Raw genomic sequence first — 20,666 nt, forward strand, 5'->3', positions numbered from 1 at the left:
ATGGCACTACCACATGGCAGGTGCCCAAGACCTGACCAGTCTGATGAATAGTGAAGCCACGGAGCATTTAGCTCAAGGACCAGTTACATTCTCGTAAACTGTCTTGAAGAATACCATTGCATTGTATCATGGTATGTTCGTAACATTATCTCCAGTCAAGGAGAGCTTTCATTACAGTCATTCTGTTTTCTTTACTTAACCAAAGCATTGTACAAGGAATTCTGAGAGATTTTCTTCAAAAAAAAATTTTTTTAAATAATGATCTTTCGTTAATATGTACCTGCATGTTAAGGAGGAATTTCACATCTGCACAAAACTCTCCCATACAAAATATCACTTTCAGGCAGCTAAGGAGACGTCTGACAGTCCAAGTTAGGGATTACTCAGGCCTTTCAGTCTCCTTCCACCACCATCCACCACCCTCATCAATATCTCCTCCCTTTAATCACCTCATGCCACATCTGTATAGTTACACTTTTGCTAAAAATAAAGCTAGGGAGTACAAGAAAAGCTCAAACAAAGCCCAGTTTATTGTGTCATCTGGGGAAATCATTGGCGAGACAGTTTGAGATGATTGGCAAAAATCAAACTGGGGATTATTGTCAGCAATGAGTGGTCCAGGGTCAGCCAAGGTATTTTAATGTCATGATTCACTCCTGCCTCACCCTGCAGGTATTCACCCATTTCACTGCCACTGAAAAGTTGTGGTTTTCAATGTTTTGAAGACTACAGAGAGCACGCTGATGAAAATAGTACTTACGTCATGAAGAGGGTAGGCAGCCTCATAGATATTGTTTGCGATCAGAGAGTTAATACCTACAGAAGAAAGGGAGATGAAAATAGTAACTCTGGAGCAAGCGTTTCTCAACTTAACCCCTGTTTTTTGATAAATAAGCTTTCACATGCCCCCCCAGTTGAGAATCACTGCATCCTCCTCTATATCATCCAGGCTAGAACTTTTTGTCAAGCTCTGGTTCTTAGTATAAGAACAATATTTTTTCATTCTCTAAATACAAAATTATGTTTTAATATCAAATATGCTGTCTCAAAGTTCACATTCCTCCTGTCTTCAAAGATTCCAGTCATTCCATTCCAATAACCTTCCACCACCATCAGGTGAGAATCTCTGTGCTCCATGACCGCATAGGAATGGTTATATGGATCATTTTAATCATGATCTATAAAATTGTATGAGAGCATCCGACTGCACTTTGAGCTCCTTCCTGCTGTTTCACAAGGCAGTGTTCGCTGTGACTGATCTGCCGCCTGGACCATAATATCCCTGAGGTGGGCAGGAAGCAACAGGGCAGTGGTTCTCAAAATGTGGTCTGGGGAGCCCTGGGAGTCCTCATGAGGCTTTCGGGGGTCCCTGGAGGAAAACTATTTTTCTAACAGCACTAACGGTTTCTAACTGCTTTCTCACTCTTCTTTCACAAGTACATAGTGGGGTGTTGTGGCACATGCTGACATCATCCCCTATGGCTAATGGCATGTGTGTTTGTGTATTCTTGCACTTTCACAATTTCTCAGCCTTAACTTCTCATGCAGTAAACATTGGTCGACATAGTCATGCAAACACCCTTTGGGTGTTCCCAATAATTTTTAAAAGTGTGAAGTTACCCTGAGACCAAAAAGTTTGAAAACTATACAAGGGATTTATGTTTTAATTCCAATAGTGTCTCACACCACTTGCACATAGCAGACCCTACTAAACAAATGTGAAATGAACAAATGGCTCTGTCCCTCCAACTCCATTATACTCACAACAGAGAACCTTCTGCGCAGCATAAAGTCGTCGTTATTTACTTGTTTCATTCTTGGTTTTTTTCAGAGACTATAAAGTGGTCTGTGTGTTCTGTCTGAGTCGGGATGGTCTGTCCTAGGTCGCTGGCTTCCAGATGGGAGGGATTATGTCTCACCAACTCGTAGTACCAAGGATCCCGCCATACGAGGATCCACATTTAATCATGGAGGGGGAGGAGAGGGGGAATTTCTGGTACACAATGATTTCCCTTGTCTCGCACTTACTTTCTGCCCTGAACCATTCTTTCCAAAGAGACTGTAGACTGTAGTGAGATGAGGAGATAATTGGTTTTGGAGGGAAAGATGTATGATGTCCAAATGCTAAGAAATCTGCATTTGCATGGCTCTGAATAAACGCCGAGGTTGGATAACAAATCTAGACAACATTTACTCATTAAAATTCATGGCTTCCCACCTCCCGCTCTTACCCAATGCCCCACCCACATGCTCAGAGACCCGCAGAGGATCTCAGACAATCCTCTCCCCTCCATCAGCCTCCTCTTCCTCAAACCTCGCCCCCATTTGCCACAGTTCCAGGACATTGGATGGCACAAAGACACTTCTCCAGGCCCCACGTGGGAGCAGAGGCCCGCGGCAGGCTGCCAGGTGTGCCCAGTAGAAGTGGCTGCTCTTCCAATGAGTTGAAAGCTAAGTGTTTTGGTACTGCTGCGTCACCAAAGGGCCAGTCCTTTCCTGATTTTAAGTTTCTTCCTTGGCATGCACATAAAACATGAGAAATAACTTTGTGGGGTGAGAGGAGCAGAGGGTGGGGAGAGGGAGTGCAGATGGGGGAAGGGTGCCTGGAGGTTCGCTAAGCTGCAGTTTTGTCTGACTCACAAGACTACAATTTCACTCTGAGCATCATTACTCAGTTCAAGAGCCATAACCACAGCAATGGGAAGCCACCCTACCATAATCAAAGGGAGGAGTCCCAAGCCGGGAGGGGAGTTTGTGGGAGTTTGTAGTTAAAAGCTACAAAGTGCTGTAGGCATGGATAGAGGTTGAAGCATCACAGGCGGGTAGGGCCCCAGCTAGACCGCACCCCAGAACCTACCCAACCCAATCCATACAGTCACACCCCACAGTTGCCGTGGCAGCTGTATATACCCTTAAGACAGTCCCAAAACTCTGTGGAAAAGTCCAGCAGTTGTTTTCACCAACTTAGCTCATCTGCTAATTCTCAGCTTGACTTTGCACGGTAGCCGAGTGTCTGGAAGCATCCGACCATTAGATCGACAACCTGAACTCCTGGTCCCAGCTGCCAGATCCTCAGAAATGTCTCAAATTATTGGGACACTAAAGCCATGCGCCCTATCCCCCATCTCAAATAAAGCTTCCTGTGCACGGTGCAGCTGGAAGTGAGCAGCTTGCTTCACTTCCAGGACAAGGTTTGCTCATTGTTTTGTGTTCCCCAGAGGCCTGACCTGCGTCAGAGAGCACTCCTCTCACCTGTGTGTCTCACCGCACTTAGCTCACAGCTGGAAACACAGAAGAGATGGCAGCCCTAACAGTCACCAGCCCTACGGCTGCAGTTATCTCAGTACTCCTCTTGTTCATCGCCTTCCTCACTGCTTCGTTGAGCATTCTATGCTCATGAAGAAACTTTTACACTCCAGCTGATTGTTCTGCCTCCTAAGACAGAAAGTCAAGGTAAAAGGTCCTTTGCTTTGGAGCAAAGATTCAAGTTATAAAACCAGAGTTGTCCTGACTCAGATAACCAGAGCCCCCAAAATGCCGCAACTGGATGTTTCTCTGTTCCCTCTAGCTGTGTACTCCCTACTTTTCAGGTGGTATCCTGTGGGCGATCCCAATCAGTGGCCGATAAGGGAAGGGAGGAGAAAGTGCATTAGCGGAGGAGGAATGGGGCGGGAGAGGCATGTTGAAAAGCAAGCATCCATCCACAACTCTACCCAACAACAGGGATTTGCTTTGGCCTCCCCGTTCACCCAGACTTCAGAAACCAAGATTCTACCCCCAAACAAGCATGGAAATCAGTTTAAAACAAGAAGAAAATAATCAAACGTTTTTAAAAAAGAGTCCCTGCTTTGAAAATTGAAATTCTGATTTTTTTCTTTCTTTTCAGCAAAAAATGGGCTAATTGGTTCCATCATGCGCCATCCATCTGGCCATAATGGCAAAGCTTTCTTCTTCAGGATTGCATCTATATTCTTTCCTCTCAGCTCTCGACCCAGGGAGAGACAGAGAGACCCAACCTTTTGTCCTGTTACTTTCAGGATGGGAGACAGTGAGAAGAAGAAAGTGCTGAGGACATTTTCCTTTCCCTGTCTCCCTTAACAGGAACAACGTCTCCGCTCAAAGTATAGCCCCTGAGGAGCCCCTTACTGATCCTCGAAGTCAACGTGCCCATGTCTCCTTCAAATCACCAGGTACTTCATGCCTAGTGCTTAGAACTAAAAACCTCCAAAGGAAAAGACTCATGTTTCCTCCCTGCCCAGCATGGACCACACATCTGTGCAGCCTGACACAACCAGGCCCAGCAACACTGTCCCACATCCACAGGGGCAGGGCCAAGAAACATGACCAGGGCAGGCTTAGGCCCCGGCATTGGTACCTGAAAACACATACTTGTCATACAAGTATCTAGCATTGAGCTTCATAGACATATCTGGTTTCCTGGACACAAAGGAACAACCAAAGCACAGAAGTTTATGGTCTACCTCCCAAAGAGTCTCATTAAATCTACAAGTGCTGCTGGGTGACAGGAACTGCAGTGCCATTCCCTCCAGGCCAAACTCAAAGGAAACTTTTATCCATTGGGACAGGTACTTAGAGGAATGGTGCCATACTCCTGAAAATCCATTTGGTTTTGATTCTCCCCAGAACAGGGCCCAGTCCACCCGGCATTGTGCTTTCATCCCTGCACTCCAGCCGGACGTAAATCTAAACCAGAACTCCCAGACGGTGCATTTAACAGAGACTATATTTACCCATCACCAAATTGTCTTGACATGTGCTTAATTACTTAAATGCCTTTAATCCCAAGCCTTTTCTTCTAAGAAAATGTAAACCAGTTCAGCTGGATGAATGATAAACCAGATGTTTACAACACACAACACGGTCTGGCTTTGGTCAAAATAATTAAGACATCATCTCCTGATTGGGGAGGGGAGGTTCCCAAAGCATACATTTTGTTTAAAGACTCTGACACCAAAATGTCCACGAAAATATAGTTCCATCAACCTGTAATTTTCTGTCCATAAAAAAGCAACAATAACTTTCATATGAAGGAGCAAGAAAGGTGTTTACCCTCCTCTGATATGGTCAATGAGGCTTGAGTTTCTTTCCATGGCAAAGTGCACTAAAAAGTTATTCAATAGTAAAGTCAACTCCCAGGGCCCTGACAATTGACCTTAGGAAAGATGATATTGATTAAGGAGGCATCATGATCACTCCCACACTTCCACCACAATGCAGTACCCAAACTCACAAATATTTTCAGTCTCTGAATGTGATGGGCATTAATCCATAATCTCCCACTTCCAGGGGTAAATAAGAGAGAAAATAAGAGGGAAAGGTTGAGTTGTTTCTCTTGAGGTTATGAAAGAATTCTAAAAAGTTTGATCATTAGTCCAACCATACTTTTTCAAGGTCAACTCCTCCTGCTTTGCCATTTTATACTAATTTTAAACACCACCCCCCAAAAGAGAGAAAGGGAAGGGAAGGGTAAGGGAGGGGAGGGGAGAAGAGGGGAGAGGAAGGGATGGGAGGGGAGGGGAGGCGAGGCCAGGGAAGGGCAGGGAAAATAGTGCAGGGCAGGGCAGGGGAGTGGAGGGGAGGCAGGGCAGAGCAGGAAAGAGAAGGGGAAGGGAGGGAAGAAAAGGGAAGGAAAGGGAAGGGAAGAGGGAAGGGGAAGGGGAAGAGAGGGGAAAGGAGGGAAGGAGAAGGGAGGGAAACACAGGGCAGGGGAAAGAAAGAAGAAGAGGAAGGAAGGAAGGGAGGGAGGGAGGGAAGGAGGGAGGAAGGAAGGAGGAAGGAGAGAGAAAGAAAAAGAAAGAAAGAAGGGAAGGAAGGAAGGAGGGAGGGAGGGCAGGCAGGCAAGCAAAAGAAAGAGAGAAAGGAAGAAAGGAAGAAAGGAAGGAAGGGGGAGGAAGGGAGGAAGAGAGGGAGGGAGGGAAGGAGGAAGGGAGGGAGGGAGGGCAGGCAGGCAAGCGAAGAAAGAAAGAAAAAGAAAGAAAGAGAAAGAAAGAAAGCAAGGAAGGAAGAAGAAAAAGGAAGGAAGGTGGAAGGAAAGAGGAAGGAAGGAAGGGAAGGAGGAAGGGAGGAAGAGAGGGAGGGAAGGCAGACAAGAGAAAGAAAGAAAGGAAGAAGAAAAAGGAAGGAAGGAAGGTGGAAGGAAAGAGGAAGGAAGGAAGGGAAGGAGGAAGGGAGGAAGAGAGGGAGGGAAGGCAGGCAAGTGAAAGAAAGAAAGGAAAAAAGGAAGGAAGGAAGGGAGGAAGGAAAGAAGGAAGGAAGGAGAAGGACAGAAGGAAGGAAGGAGAAGGAAAGAAGGAAGGAAGGAGAAGCAAACAAGCAAGCAAGAAAAAGAAAGAGAGAGAAAGAGAGGAAGGAAGGAAGGAAGGAAGAGAGGGAGGGAGGGAGGAAGGAAGGGCAAGCAAACAAGCAAGAAAGAAAGAGAGAGAAAGAAAAAAAGAAAGAGAAGAAACAAAGAAAGAAAGAGGAAGGAAGGAAGGAAGGAAAAAAGGAAGAGAGGAAGGAAGGAAAGGAAAAGAAGTTCCACAGACCTAGCTGGTGGCTAGGGCATTAAAAGGGACTGAATGCCAAATGTTCATACAATATTAGAAAACTAAAAACTAGGCCCTTCACAGATAGACTTGGTTATCTTTGGGGGGTCAGAACCCCAGTGGTCAAATCCCCAGGAGGCAGGAGGCAGAGTACTTTGCAATACACTTCATATTCCCAAGTGTAAGTAGGTCATGAAGACTATGACAGTGCACCCTATCTTTATTTTTATCTTTTTCTTTTGTTCACTCTAGAGTTCCTAAAAATCACTGGGTAGATTATTAAATATGCAGATCTTCGGACCTTGCCCCTGCAGATTCTGATTCAGCAAATGTGGCATGGGACCTGGACAGCCAGGGTTTTAGCAAGCACGCCAGGTGATTCTGATGCCAATTGCATGCAACCACACCTGACCACCATCGCCCATAATCACATGCAAAGAATTGCTATAGGAGTACAAACTTCTTCCAACCATCCTCACCAACTGCTCTGGATGCTCCTTATTCTCCATCTTCCCTTTCACTACAATTGTCTCCTCTCAACCTCTCTGAGGCCTGCGGACATCACGCAACCCCAAGTCCTGGCCACACCCCTGGTACCTGCTCTCTGTGAACTTTCAGGAAAGCCAGTCCCCTCCCTGGGCCTCGTTGGCTCATATGTACAGATCATGTGGCTCCTTTGAATCACAGAGTCTGGGACATGTTAGAGTCAGAAAGAAGCTTAGAGAGCACTGAGAGGCCCCATTTGTTTTATGAGGGGAGAAACTGGCCCAGACAGGGAACATGGCTTGACCGAAGTTTTACAACTTGTTCATCCCAGAGCTGGAACTGGCACCCACTTCTCCAGCCTTGCCAGCTGTGTGCCTATCTTCCATCTTCCCCTTCCAGATATACTCTGTACGGTCCTCTATCTGACATGAACAGGCTGCTGTGCTCTCTGGCTTCCTACTGCTATCAGCAGTATTGAGACCCCTGGCCTTCTGCCTAAATAGTCACCTGCTCAAGGTCACCTCCTCTACCCAATTCCACGTTGCAGTGACCTCTCTATCTTTCTGCAGGTCTAGGGATGATAAGAGCTCTGCTATTGTTAATTCCAGGTTACAACGCCGTCCCTGGCATTCCCCAACTCCCTGCCTATCCCTTTGTAAATGGTTTCTCTATACATATGCCCACCTTGAATTATCCTAATTGGGGTGTGCTATTTGTTCCTATTGGGACCCTAACTGGTTATCTGGAATTGCCACCACCACGTCTTCTGTGTTATTTGCTTTCCTTGCATGTATCTGTCTTCTCACAGCCATGTGGCTTGCTCCCTGTTTTCCTCAAATATTACATCAGGAAGACCTTCTCTGACTACTCTATTTTAAATACCTTCCCACTCCCACTTCATTTTCATCTCCTTTATTTGCTTTATTCTTTCTCCTGACCCTTATCCCTACACGACATCCTATCCATTGTATTTACTTCTTGGTTTATTTTCTGTCTTCCATAACTAGAAAGTAAGCCCCTTAAGGGCAGGAATTTGTGTCTGTTGGATTCACTACTCCATTCCCCAGGTCCACAACATGAATGTCACATAGTAAGTGCTCAGTAAATACGTGTTGAATGAGTGAATGGATGTTATACTGGGAAGGGCTCAGCTTCCACCTCTTCTGGGAAACTTTTTCCAATAACTTTATCCATTTCCTAATTAAATGAGTTAAAAAGCAATGACAAAGAGCCAAGAAACCTAAGTTCTAAACCCAATTCCAAAGTTCTAGCTGTGTGTATGCCAGTTAATCTCTCTGTTGTGAAGTTAATTAACATCTGCTGAAGCTACTTTGCTGGCAGTTTAAAGGATCAAATGAGATAATGAGTGTTAAGATGTTTTGAAAAACATACAACTGCAAGCATGCAAGGAGTCCTTATTACTTTGGTGACAGTAACACCTCATTTATCAGAGGCCTCTTATCTGGTTATCTCAGCTCTCACAACAGAAAACCCAGAAACAAGAAAAAAATAAACGAGCAGCTAAAATAGATCTCACAAAACCTACTTTCTAATGCAATGTCCCTTTTCCACAGCAGAATCCTTCAGACCTCCTGCCATGCATTTTACACTCTCTTTACCCAAAATTCTAATGAGCTTGTTTTTCCATCTCCCACACTGCAAAGCGAAACTGAGATAGCAAAACTCGGTGGGGGAGGTTACCAGAGTCAAGAATTCAAGAAATCAGAGCAGTGTGGGGCAAACAATCCTAATAATGCTTTGATAATTCTTAAGAGAACATGAAAATCATTATGTTCTTAATGATGATCTTGAATAATCCAGATAATTTGTCATACGCCTTTATGTGGAGAATATATGTAGACATGTTCTACATAAGACGCCTTTATGTGGAGAATATATGTAGACATGTTCTACATAAGCAAGCAGGAAATTGTGTGATAGACTTTAGAAAGATTTCTGTATAGAAAGATATTGCTGTAGGCAGCAAGAGCTACACCCCTGACCATATTCCCCCTTTCACTTTGGTTCAAGGTTAAATTTGCAGTTCAACTGTAGAAACTAGAAGACATTATGGTTTGAATATGTGTTCTATTTTCTTCCTCCTAGTTTTGACATTCTATTTTAATTTATTTTCTCTGGTTCTTATTTTTCAATTTATTTTTATACTATGCTGTCTTATTGTTTTTCTTGTAAGCCACCCCAGAGATTTTGTGGAACAAGGCAGGAATATAAATATATCACTACATACTACTTGTATATAGGTTAAGGCTTTGTAAAAGTAGGCATTCAATAAAAACGTATTGTCTACAAAGAAAAAAGAGACATTACTAGATAAACAGGAGTGTTTCCAAGTTATTACTATCTTTAGTATCTTTTCTATTTTCTAATATTTAAATTGGGTACAATGGGAAAGAGAATTAGCTTTGTAAGTTGGTTGCAAAAGAAATGACCATACAAAAGATAATCTGAGGGTGAAGGATCAATGAAAACACCTACGATTCCAAATCCAGTCCTGTTCTCCCTTTCTCTCTCTCTCTTTTTTTTTTTTTTAATGAGGAAACAATCTTCTGGAGGAATATTAGCCGATTCTAGTCACTCATGCTTCTCTTCCACCCCTTATAAGCCAGAAAGAAAGGCAATAAAATCTAAATTTACCCTGTGGCTCAGGCCTCCATATTATCTTGGGGCCTCATGGAGTTATCACATTCCTCATTTTTTTTTTATCCTCTAAATAAGATTGGTAAGTTCACCAAAGAGCTTAGAGGGCACTTGGTCTTCATGGGCAGAAGTCAACCCACTGGAAATCTGGCCTTTGGGTTCTCCTCTGCTGAGAAGTAGAGTTCAGTCACATGTCTCTTGTTACAAAGCTAGTAAGTCCTCAGTGGCTACTGTGAAGTTAACAGACTCTAAAGACTCAGCCTAATTCCACTCCTACTCTGTAGCATCCCAAAGGCATTGGAAATACGATTAGAGCAAGAGTACCCAAGTTCTAGACTCATTTCTGACTCAAGATGTAACCCTGGGCAAGTCACGTATCCTCTTTGTGCCCATCTGTAATTGGAGATGATCACTCCTGACATACATAAGTTTCCTGGGAGCAATGATTTACATTGATACTTAGACATATAGAGACATACACATGGACATTAATTGCCTCCTCCCCTGTGTCCCAACTGCACTCTGTATGTATCTCTATTATAGCACCTACCACACTGCCTCATCACAATCTGTTTCCACGTCTGTCTGCATGGCTAAACTAAGAGCCCCTCAAGGGTAGAAATTATGCTAAACTCAGCTTGGCATCCCTCCGTTTCTCTAACATCATTTGACACATAGCAGGTGCTCATTAAATGTTTTTTGAATGTCAAAAAGGAAAGACAAAATTATAAATACAACTCAAAAACAACAACAAAATCCTGACATTTGACTTTGAGACATCACCAAAAAACCCTCAGATTCTCACACACACAATAAAAAACATCAATGTTAAAGCAGAGGGCCTCTAGTCTCTAGTGGCCTTCCAACAACCTGGGGATTGTCCCCCAAAATAAACTTTTGTTTTTAGGACTTTCCAGTTTACAAAACAAGCTAACAGCCGCTTATTTCATCTTTACAAAAACTCTGCAAGATAGATATTATTATCCCCATTTTACATAAAAGTAAGCTGAGATGCAGAGAGGTTATTTGTCCATGAACACACATAGTCAGACACTGACCAGAAACTGCTGTGGGACTAGCAGGCTGGGCATTTTTAAATTAATCCATTCAATCAAATCAACTGAGTAGAATGTGTGAGACAGGCAGTGAGGTGCACTGGGGCATAGAAGATGACTCAGAAATATCTCAAGGACTCACTGCCTTAGGAGTCTAAGCCATGGGTGTAGAAAACAAGCAAGAAAGAGATTCGGTTTGATAAGAGCTCCAAGGAAAGGGCTTTAAGGAAAAATCTGGAGGACAGCAATGTTTGATCTGGGGATAGGCATCACTGAGATTGGGGAAAAACACAGGCAGGACATTCAGGAAAAGGAAACAGCATGAGCAAAGATAGAGAAAAAAGTGGTCACATTAACAGGAAGAGGAGCAGGAGAGAGAGAGGAGAGAAGTGGACATGCTATTTTGAGGTTCTGGTGAACATCTAAGTGGTGGTATCCATCCAGCAACTGGAAATGCAGGGCTGCAATTGGTGAGAGAAACAGGAGCAAAAATAGATGGCTGCAAGTCATCTATATAGAGAAAATAGAGAGTGCAAAAGCCAAAGGAACTTGGAAGCTGACAACATCTAAAATGTGGAAGAAGGAAGAGAAATCAAGGAAAATGTGGCCCATGAGGCAGAAACAGAAGGAGAGCAGTTGAGTAGGTCAACAGCACCTTCCAACAACTATCAGAAGATGGAGGTGCAGTAAAGAAGGCTTGGAAGGATGCAGGAAGTTGTGGAAGATGAAGACTGAGAAGAAAAAAACATGAACTATGGGAGGTGTGATGGTTAATACTGAGTGTCAACTTGATTGGATCGCAGGATGCAAAGTATTAATCCTGGGTGTGTCTGTGAGGGTGTTGCCAAAGGAGATTAACATTTGAGTCAGTGGGCTGGGAAAGGCAGACCCACCGTTAATCTGGGTGGGCACCATCTAATCAGCTGCCAGTGCAGCTACAATATAAAGCAGACAGAAAAACATGAAAAGACTATACTGGCCTACATCTTTCTCCTGCGCTGGACCCTTCCTGCCCTCAAACATCGGACTACAAGTTCTTCAGTTTTGGGACTCAGACTGGGTTTCCTTGCTCCTCAGCTCATGGGAGCTTGTGATCATGTGAGTTAATACTTAATAAACTCATATTATATATATATATATATATGGATATATAATAGGATATATATATATCCTATTAGTTCTGTCCCTCTAGAGAACACTAATACAGATTTTCTACCAGGAGTGGTTCTAGAGGAACAGAATATTAAGGATGGAGTTCTTTCATTGGTTTTGGGGTTTCTGGAGTTGGCTGCTTAATATGATTAGACCCCGAAATGCTAAGGACTCTACTTCTAATAGTATGGAGAACACTGATAGTCCTTGGCATGAACTGTTTAGAGAGTTATGCAAAATAAATGCATTTGACACTCCTGATTCACTGCTCATGACAGGCAAGGAGATTAGTGACTCTGTACATAATACCTTTGACCACATGCGGGGAACCAAGGAATATAATGAAGCGGTTGGTTGCTCCTAAGTTCAGTGGACAAAGTGATGAAAGAAAATGATGAACTCAGGGATTCTAACTCCCAACTTCAAAAGCAGATTCTGAGCATCAAATCTGCTAAGATGGCCCTGAGTGACAGTCTTATCTCCTGTAGACAAAGAGCTGAAATTGTGGAAAAACAGACACAAGCTCTTATCATGCGAGTGGCTGACCTGCAGTGAAAGGTGCATTCACAGCCTCTCCAGGTATCTACTGTTAAAGTCAGGGCATTGATTGCAAAAGAATGAGATGCAACAGTGATGGCCTCCCCTGAGGCAGTTGCCAGGCAAAATAATGTTGATTCTCCTCAGGAGCCACCCCCAACACCCCTGTTTGCTTCTAGACCTATAAATAGACTGAAGCCCCAGTGGGCCCTTAGATGTGAGGTTGACAGTATGACCCACGAGAAGGTGCACTACACTAGAAAAGAACTGCTCGAGTTTTCTAATTTATATAAACAGAAATCTGGATAACAGGCATGGGAATGGATATTAAGGATATGGGATAATGGTGGAAGGAACATAGAGTTGGATCAGGCTAAATTTATTGATTTGGGCTCATTAAGTAGGGACTCTGCATTTAATGTTGCAGCCTGGGGAGTTAAAAGGGGTTCTAATAGTTTATTTGCTTGGTTAGCTGAAATATGGATTAAAACATGGCCCACTGTGGCGAGCTGAAAATGCCTGATCTCCCTTGGTTTAACATAGAGGAAGAGATCCAAAGGGTTAGGGAGATTGGGATGGTGGAGTGGATTAGTCACTTTAGACCTACTCATCCTAGTTGGGAAGTCCAGAAGATATACCCTTGACCAATGCCTTGTAAAACAGATTTGTGAGGGCAGCACCTGCATCTTTGAAGGGCCCTGTAATCACTCTTCTCTGTATGTCAGATCTAACAGTGGGAACCACAGTCACTCAACTATAAAATTTAAATACAATGGGAATAATTGGATCCTGAAGTGGCAGGGGCCAAGTGGCAGCACTCAACCGTCAAAGGCAAGGTGGGTGTACCTACTGTAATGGACAGCAGAGGCAAAGCAGCAATCAGAATAATCTGACTTATGTAGAGCTCTGGCATTGGCTTATTAATCACAGTGTTCCTAGAAGTGAAATTTATAGGAAGCCTACTGCATTCCTACTTAATTTATATAAGCAGAAAACTTCTAGGTCAAATGGACAAAAGACTAATTTGAATTTAAAAACAGAGAATCATGGCCCATCAATCAATTTCCGGACTTGAGCCAGTTTACAGACCCAGAACCCCTTGACTGAAGGGGAGGTTGGGTCCCCTTGAGGAAGGACCCCACTATACTACTGACAATTTATGCTGTTAATCTTTCTCCCATCCTTCCCCAAGGAGACCTCCAGCCTTTTATCAGGGTAACTGTGCATTGGGGTAACTGTGCATTGGGGAAAGGGATATGATCAGATTTTGGGGGACTACTGGTCATTGGCTCTGAGATGACGTTGATTCCAGGGGACCCAAAACGTCATTGTGATCCTCAAGTTAAAGTAAGGACTTATGGAGGTCAGATAATTAATGGAGTTTCAGGTCAGGTCTGACTTACAGTGGGTCCAGAGGGTCCCCAGACTAATCCTGTGGTCATTTCCCCAGTGCCAGAATGCATAATTAGCATAGACATACTTAGCAGCTGGCAGAACCCCCACATCGGCTCCCTGACTGGTAGGGTGAGAGCTACTACGGTGGGAAAGGTCAAATGGAAGCCATTAGAGCTGGCTCTACCTAGAAAAATAGTAAATCAGAAACAATATCGCATCCCTGGAGGGTGTGCACAGATTAGTGCCACCATCAAGGACTGAAAGACACAGGGGTGGTGATTCCCACCACATCCCTCTTCAACTCTCCCATTTGGCCTGTGCAGAAGACAGATGGATCTTGGAGAATAACAGGGGATTACTGTAAGCTTAACCAAGTGGTAACTTCAATTGCAGCTTCTGTACCAGATGTGGTTTCATTGCTTGAGCAAATTAACACAGCTCCTGGTACCTGGTATGCAGCCACTGACTTGGCAAATGCCTTTTCCTCCATTCCTGTCCATTAGGCCCACCAGAAGCAATTTCCCTTCAGCTGGCAAGGCCATTAATATACTTTTACTGTCCTCCCTCAGGGGTATATCAACTCTCCAGCTTTGTGTCATAATCTAATTTGGAGAGACCTTGATCGTTTTTCGCTTCCACAAGATATCACACTGGTCCATTACATTGATGACATTATGCTGACTGGATCCAGTGAGCAAGAAGTAGCAAACACACCAGACTTATGGGTGAGACATTTGCATGCCAGGGGATGGGAAAAAAATCTGACTAAAATTCAGGGAACTTCTACCTCAGTAAAATTTCTAGGGGTCCAGTGGTGTGGGGCCTGTCAAGATATTCCTTCTAAGGTGAAGGATCAGCTGCTGCATTTAGCCCCTTTTACAACCAAGAAAGAGGCACAACACATAGTGGGCCTATTTGGATTTTGGAGGCAACACATTCCTCATTTGGATGTGTTACTCCGGCCCGTTTATCAAGTGATATGAAAGGCTGCCAGTTTTGAGTGGGATCCAGAATAGGAGAAGGCTCTGCAACAGGTCCAGGCTGCTGTGCAAGCTGTTCTGTCACTTGGGTCACATGACCCAGCAGATCCAATGGTGCTTGAGGTGTCAGTCACAGATAGGGATGCTGTTTGGAGCCTCTGGCAAGTGAATCACAGCGCGGGCCTCTAGGATATTGGAGCAAGGCCCTGCCATCTTCTGCAGATAACTGCTCTCCTTTTGAGAGACAGCTCTTGGCCTGTTACAGGACTTTGATGGAAACTGAACGTTTGACTATGGGTCATAAAGTCACCATGGCACCTGAACTGCCTATAATGAACTGGGTGCCTTCTGACCCATCTAACCATAAAGTGGGTCATGAACAGCAGCATTCCATCATCAAACGTAAGTGGTATATATGCGATTGGGCTCAAGCAGGTCCTGAAAGCACAAGTAAGTTACATGAGAAAGTGGCTCAAATGCTCATGGTCTTCACTCCTGCCACCCTGCCTTCTCTTCCCCAGTCTACACCAATGGTCTCGTGGGGAGCTCCCTATGATCAGTTGACAGAGGAAGAGAAGACTCAGGCCTGGTTCACAGATGAGTCTGCACAATACGCAGGCACCACCCAAAAGTGGACAGCTGCAGCAGCACTACAGCCCCTTTCTAGGACATCCCTAAGGACAGCAGTGAAGGGAAATCTTCCCAGTGGGCACTTCGAGTAGTGCACCTGGTTGTGCACTTTGCAAGCAAGGAGAAATGGCCAGATGTGCAATTATATACTGATTCACGGGCTGTAGCCAATGGTTTGGTTGGATGGTCAGGGACTTGCAAGAAGCATGATTGGAAAATTGGTGACAAAGAAATCTGGGGAAGAGGTATGTAGATGGACCTCTCTGAGTGGTCAAAAACTGTGAAGATATTTGTATCCCATGTGAGTGTTCACCAGCGGGTGACCTCAGCAGTGGAGTGGACAGGATGACCTATTCTGTGGACACTACTCAACCTCTTTCCCCAGCCACCCCGTCATTGCTCAATGGGCCCATGAACAAAGTGGCCATGGTGGCAGGGATGGAGGTTACACATGGGCTTAGCAACATGGACTTCCACTCACCAAGGCTGACCTGGCTACAGCCACTGCTGACTTCCCAATTTGCCAGCAGCAGAGACCAACACTGAGCCCTAAATATGGCACCATTCCTGGGGGTGATCAACCAGCTACATGATGGCAGGTTGATTATTTTGGACCTCTTCCATCATGGAAAGGGCAGAGGTTTGTCCTCACTAGAACAGACACTTACTCAGGGTATGGGTTTTCCTATCCTGTACGCAATGCTTCTGCCAAGACTACTGTATTAGTCCATTTTCACACTGCTGATAAAGATATACCTCAGACTGGGAAGAAAAAGAGGTTTAATTAGACTTACAGTTCCACATGGTTGGGGAGGCCCAAGAATCATGGAGGGAGGCACTTCTTACATGGCAGTGGCAAGAGGGCAAGAGAGAAAGAGGAAGAAGCAAAAGCAGAAACCCCTGATAAACCCATCAGATCTCATGAGACTTATTCACTATCATGAGAATAGCATGGGAAAGAACAGCCCCCATGATTCAATTACCCACCCTATGTCCCTCCCACAACACATGGGAATTCTGGGAGATACAATTCAAGTTGAGATTTGCAGGGGGACACAGCCAAACCATATCATTCCACCTCTGGCTCTTCCAAATCTCATGTCCTCACATTTCAAAACCAATCATGCCTTCCCAACAGAGTCTTAACTCATTTCAGAATTAACCCAAAAGTCCACAATCATGCCTTCCCTCCAAAGTCTTAACTCATTTCAGAATTAACCCAAAAGTCCACAGTCCAAAGTCTCATCTGAGATAAGGCAAGTCCCTTCTGCCTATGAGCCTGTAAAATCAAAAGCATGCTAGTTACTTCCGAGATAAAATGGGGGTACAGGTATTTGGTAAATACAGCCATTCCACATGGGAGAAATTGACCAAAACAAAGGGGTTACAGGGCTAATGCACATCTGAAATCAAGCAGGGCAGTAAAATTTTAAAGCTCCAAAATGATCTCCTTTGACTCTGGGTCACGCTGATGCAAGATGTTGGTTCCCATGGTCTTAGGCAGCTGCAACCCTGTGGCTTTGCAGGGTACAGCCTCCCTCCTGGCTGCTTTCATGGACTGGCATTGAGTGTCTGCAGCTTTTCCAGGCACACAGCACAAGCTGTCAGTGGATCTACTGTTCTGGGTTCTGGAGGAGGGTGGCCCTCTTCTCATAGCTCCACTAGGCAGTGCCCCAGTAGGGACTCTGTGTGGAAGCTTCAACCCCACATTTCCCCTGCACACTGCCCTAGCAGAGGTTCTCCATGAGGGCCCCACCCCTGCAGCAAACTTTCGCCTGCACATCCAGGCGTTTCCATACATCTTCTGAAATCTAGGCAGAGGTTCCCAAACCTCAATTCTTGACTTCTGTGCACCTGCAGGCTCAACACTACATGGAAGCTGCCAAGGCTTGGGGCTTCCATCCTCTGAAGCCACAGCCTGAGCTGTATGTTGGCCCCTTTCAGCCACAGCTGGAGCGGCTGGAACACAGGGCAGCAAGTCCCTAGGCTGCACACAACACAGGGACCCTGGGCCCAGCCCATGAAACCATTTTTTCCTCCTGGGCCTCTGGGTCTGTGATGGGAGAAGCTGCTGTGAAGGTCCCTGACATGGCCTGGAGACATTTTCCCCATGGTCTTGGGGATTAACATTAGGCTCCTTGCTACTTATGCAAATTTCTGCAGCCAGCTTGAATTTCTCCCCAGAAAAATGGGTTTTTCTTTTCTATCATATAGTCAGGCTGCAAATTTTCCAAACTTTTATGTTCTGCTTCCCTTATAAAACTGAATGCTTTTAACAGCACCCAAGTCGCCTCTTGAATGCTTTGCTGCTTAGAAATTTCTTCTGCCAGATACCCTAAACCATCTTTGTCAAGTTCATAGTTCTACTAATATCTAGGGCAGGGGCAAAATGCTACCAGTCTCTTTGCTAAAATGTAACAAGAGTCACCTTCACACCAGTTCCCAACAAGTTCCTCACCTCCATCTGAGACCACCTCAGCCTGGACCTTATTGTCCATATTGCTATCAGCATTTTGAGCAAAGCCATTCAACAAGTCTCTAGGAAGTTCCAAACTTTCCCACATTTTCCTATCTTCTTCTGAGCCCTCCAAACTGTTCCAACCTTCACCTGTTACCCAGTTCCAATGTTGCTTCCACATTTTTGGGGTATCTTTTCAGCAATGCCCCACTCTATTGGTACCAATTTACTGTAATAGTCCATTTTCAAGCTGCTGATAGAGACATACCCGAGACTGGGAAGAAAAAGGACTTACAGTTACACATGGCTGGGAGGCCTCAGAATCATGGTGGGAGGGGAAAGGCACTTCTTACATGGTGGCAGCAAGAGAGAATGAGGAAGAACCAAAAGTGGAAACCCCTGATAAACCCATCAGATCTCGTGAGACTTATTCACTATCACAAGAATAGCATGGGAAAGAACAGCCCCCATGATTGAATTACCTCCCCCTGGGTACCTGCCACAACATGTGGAAATTCTGGGAGATACAATTCAAGTTGAGTTTTGGCAGGGGGACACAGCCAAACCATATCAACTACCATCCGTGGACTCATAGAATGTCTTATCCACTATCATGGTATTCCATACAGCATTGCCTCTGACCAAGGCACTCACTTTACAGCTAAAGAAGTGTGGCAGTGGACTCATGCTCATGGAATTCACTGGTCTTACCATGTTCCCCATCATCCTGAAGCAGCTGGATTGACAGAACGGTGGAATGGCCTTTTGAAGTCACAATTGCAACACCAACTAGGTGACAATACTTTGCTGGGCTGGGACAAAGTTCCCCAGAAGGCCATGTATGCTCTGAATCAGCATCCAATATATGGTACTGTTTCTCCCATAGCCAGGATTCACGGGTCCAAGAATCAAGGCACTGAAGTGGAAGTGGCACCACTCACCATCGCCCCTAGTGATCCACTAGCAAAATTTTTGCTTCCTGTTCCCACAGCATTACGTTCTGCTGGCCTAGAGATCTTAGTTTCAGAGGGAGGAATGCTGCCTCCAGGAGACACAACAACAATTCCATTAAACTGGAAGTTAAGATTGCCACCTGGACACTTTGGGCTCCTCCTACCTTTAAGTCAACAGGCTAAGGAGGGAATTACAGTGTTGGCTGGGGTGATTGACCCAGACCATCAAGATGAAATCAGTCTACTACTCCACAACAGAGGTAAGGAAGAGTGTACATGCAATACAGGAGATTCGTTAGGGCGTCTCTTAGTATTATCATGCCCTGTGATTAAGGTCAATGGGAAACCACAACAGCCCAATCCAGGCAGGAATACAAATGGCCCAGACCCCTCAGGAATGGTTTGGGTCACTCCACCAGGAAGAAAACCACGACCTGCTGAGGTGGTTGCTGAAGGCAAAGGGAATACAGAATGTTTAGTGAAGAAGGTACTCATCAACACCAGCTACGACCACATGACCAGCTGCAGAAACGAGGACTGCAATTGTCATGAGTATTTCCTCCTTCTTTTGTTAAAAACATGTTTGTGCATGTATACACTTGCATTAAGAAATATCTTCATTTTATTTCCTTTTTCCTTTATCAAGTGACATAAGATTTATTGACCTCATATCAGCATTTAGGTATTGTTAACTTTATGTAATAGTATTTGGATTGGGGATGAGTGCATTTCCGGTTGTACGAAGGATAGTTGTATTACGTTAGGTGTAATTATGACCCTATTATTGCTTTTATTTGAAGATTATGTATGATCTCAGGAGATGTGTATGGGTTCAAGTTGACGATGGGTGGATTCGTGATGGTTAATACTGAGTGTCGACTTGATTGGACTGAAAGATGCAAACTATTGATCCTGGGTGTGTCTGAGAGGGTGTTGCCAAAGGAGATTAACATTTGAGTCGGTGGGCTAATGCTTAATAAACTCATATATATATATATATATATATATCCTTGATATATATATATAAAATTTCTCTGTTTTTTAAGCTAATTCTCTCACCCACTTACTCAGCCTCGCCTCATCAGCACCGTGTTCCAGACAAATAACATAACATGGAAGGTCTGATTTTTAAAAAGTGCATTGTTATTTGGAATCTTGTAGCAAGATGAATATAGCAAAGCAAATTCAAGCAAACATAATTGCCCTGTTGAGAGGTTAAGCACTATTCTAAAAAGACTATCATGGCATAAAACCCATTCTGATTCCTTCTCCAGCACTGTGCCCTGGGTACCCAGGCAGCTTACAAGCCCCACGACACACTCTCAAATATTAGCTAGCTAACATCATCATTATCATTGTTATTCCTGAGCCTGATCACCTCCTCTATTCAGTAGACAGGACTCCAAATGACTTTGAACTCTTTTCAACCTAAAGCTGCCTCAAAAGCCAAAGATTTGCCATCCCAGAGCGCATTCTGAAGGCAGCTCTCCCAAAGCTGTCAGAAGCCGCTTGGAGATGGCAGCACCTTGGGAACAAGGGTTCAACATGCAAAAATGACTCCCGCGCAAAAGGTGTTTGTGCGTGACTTTTTGGCACATTTTTCGAAAAAGCAGTCTCATGGGGTTATGGGCACAGCTCACATTGCACCTGGGCCATCACAGATGTCTTCCACACGATCCATCAGGATCTGGACTGCCTGCCTTATACTGCCTGCCTTATACTTGGTCCCAAATGCTTCCAAGACAATTACCCTAATATTTAAGAAACGAACCACAGGGCAAACAGATTCAGCTGGATATGGTGAGAAGAATGCTGAA

At 44.5% G+C, this 20,666-nt stretch overlaps 1 protein-coding gene across 2 annotated transcripts in view; it reads right to left on the reverse strand.

The window, feature by feature from the left end:
* ANO2 (anoctamin 2) overlaps positions 1–20,666 on the reverse strand; it is a 380,970-nt gene that overhangs the window by 243,887 nt on the left and 116,417 nt on the right. For both annotated transcript variants that reach the window (XM_024347643.3, XM_024347642.3), the window contains exon 8: positions 761–816. In XM_024347643.3, the coding sequence (XP_024203411.3) occupies positions 761–816 (56 nt within the window). The remainder of the gene's footprint in view (positions 1–760; positions 817–20,666) is intronic.

Source organism: Pan troglodytes, chromosome 10, assembly GCF_028858775.2.
Source record: "Pan troglodytes isolate AG18354 chromosome 10, NHGRI_mPanTro3-v2.0_pri, whole genome shotgun sequence".
NCBI lineage: Eukaryota > Metazoa > Chordata > Mammalia > Primates > Hominidae > Pan > Pan troglodytes.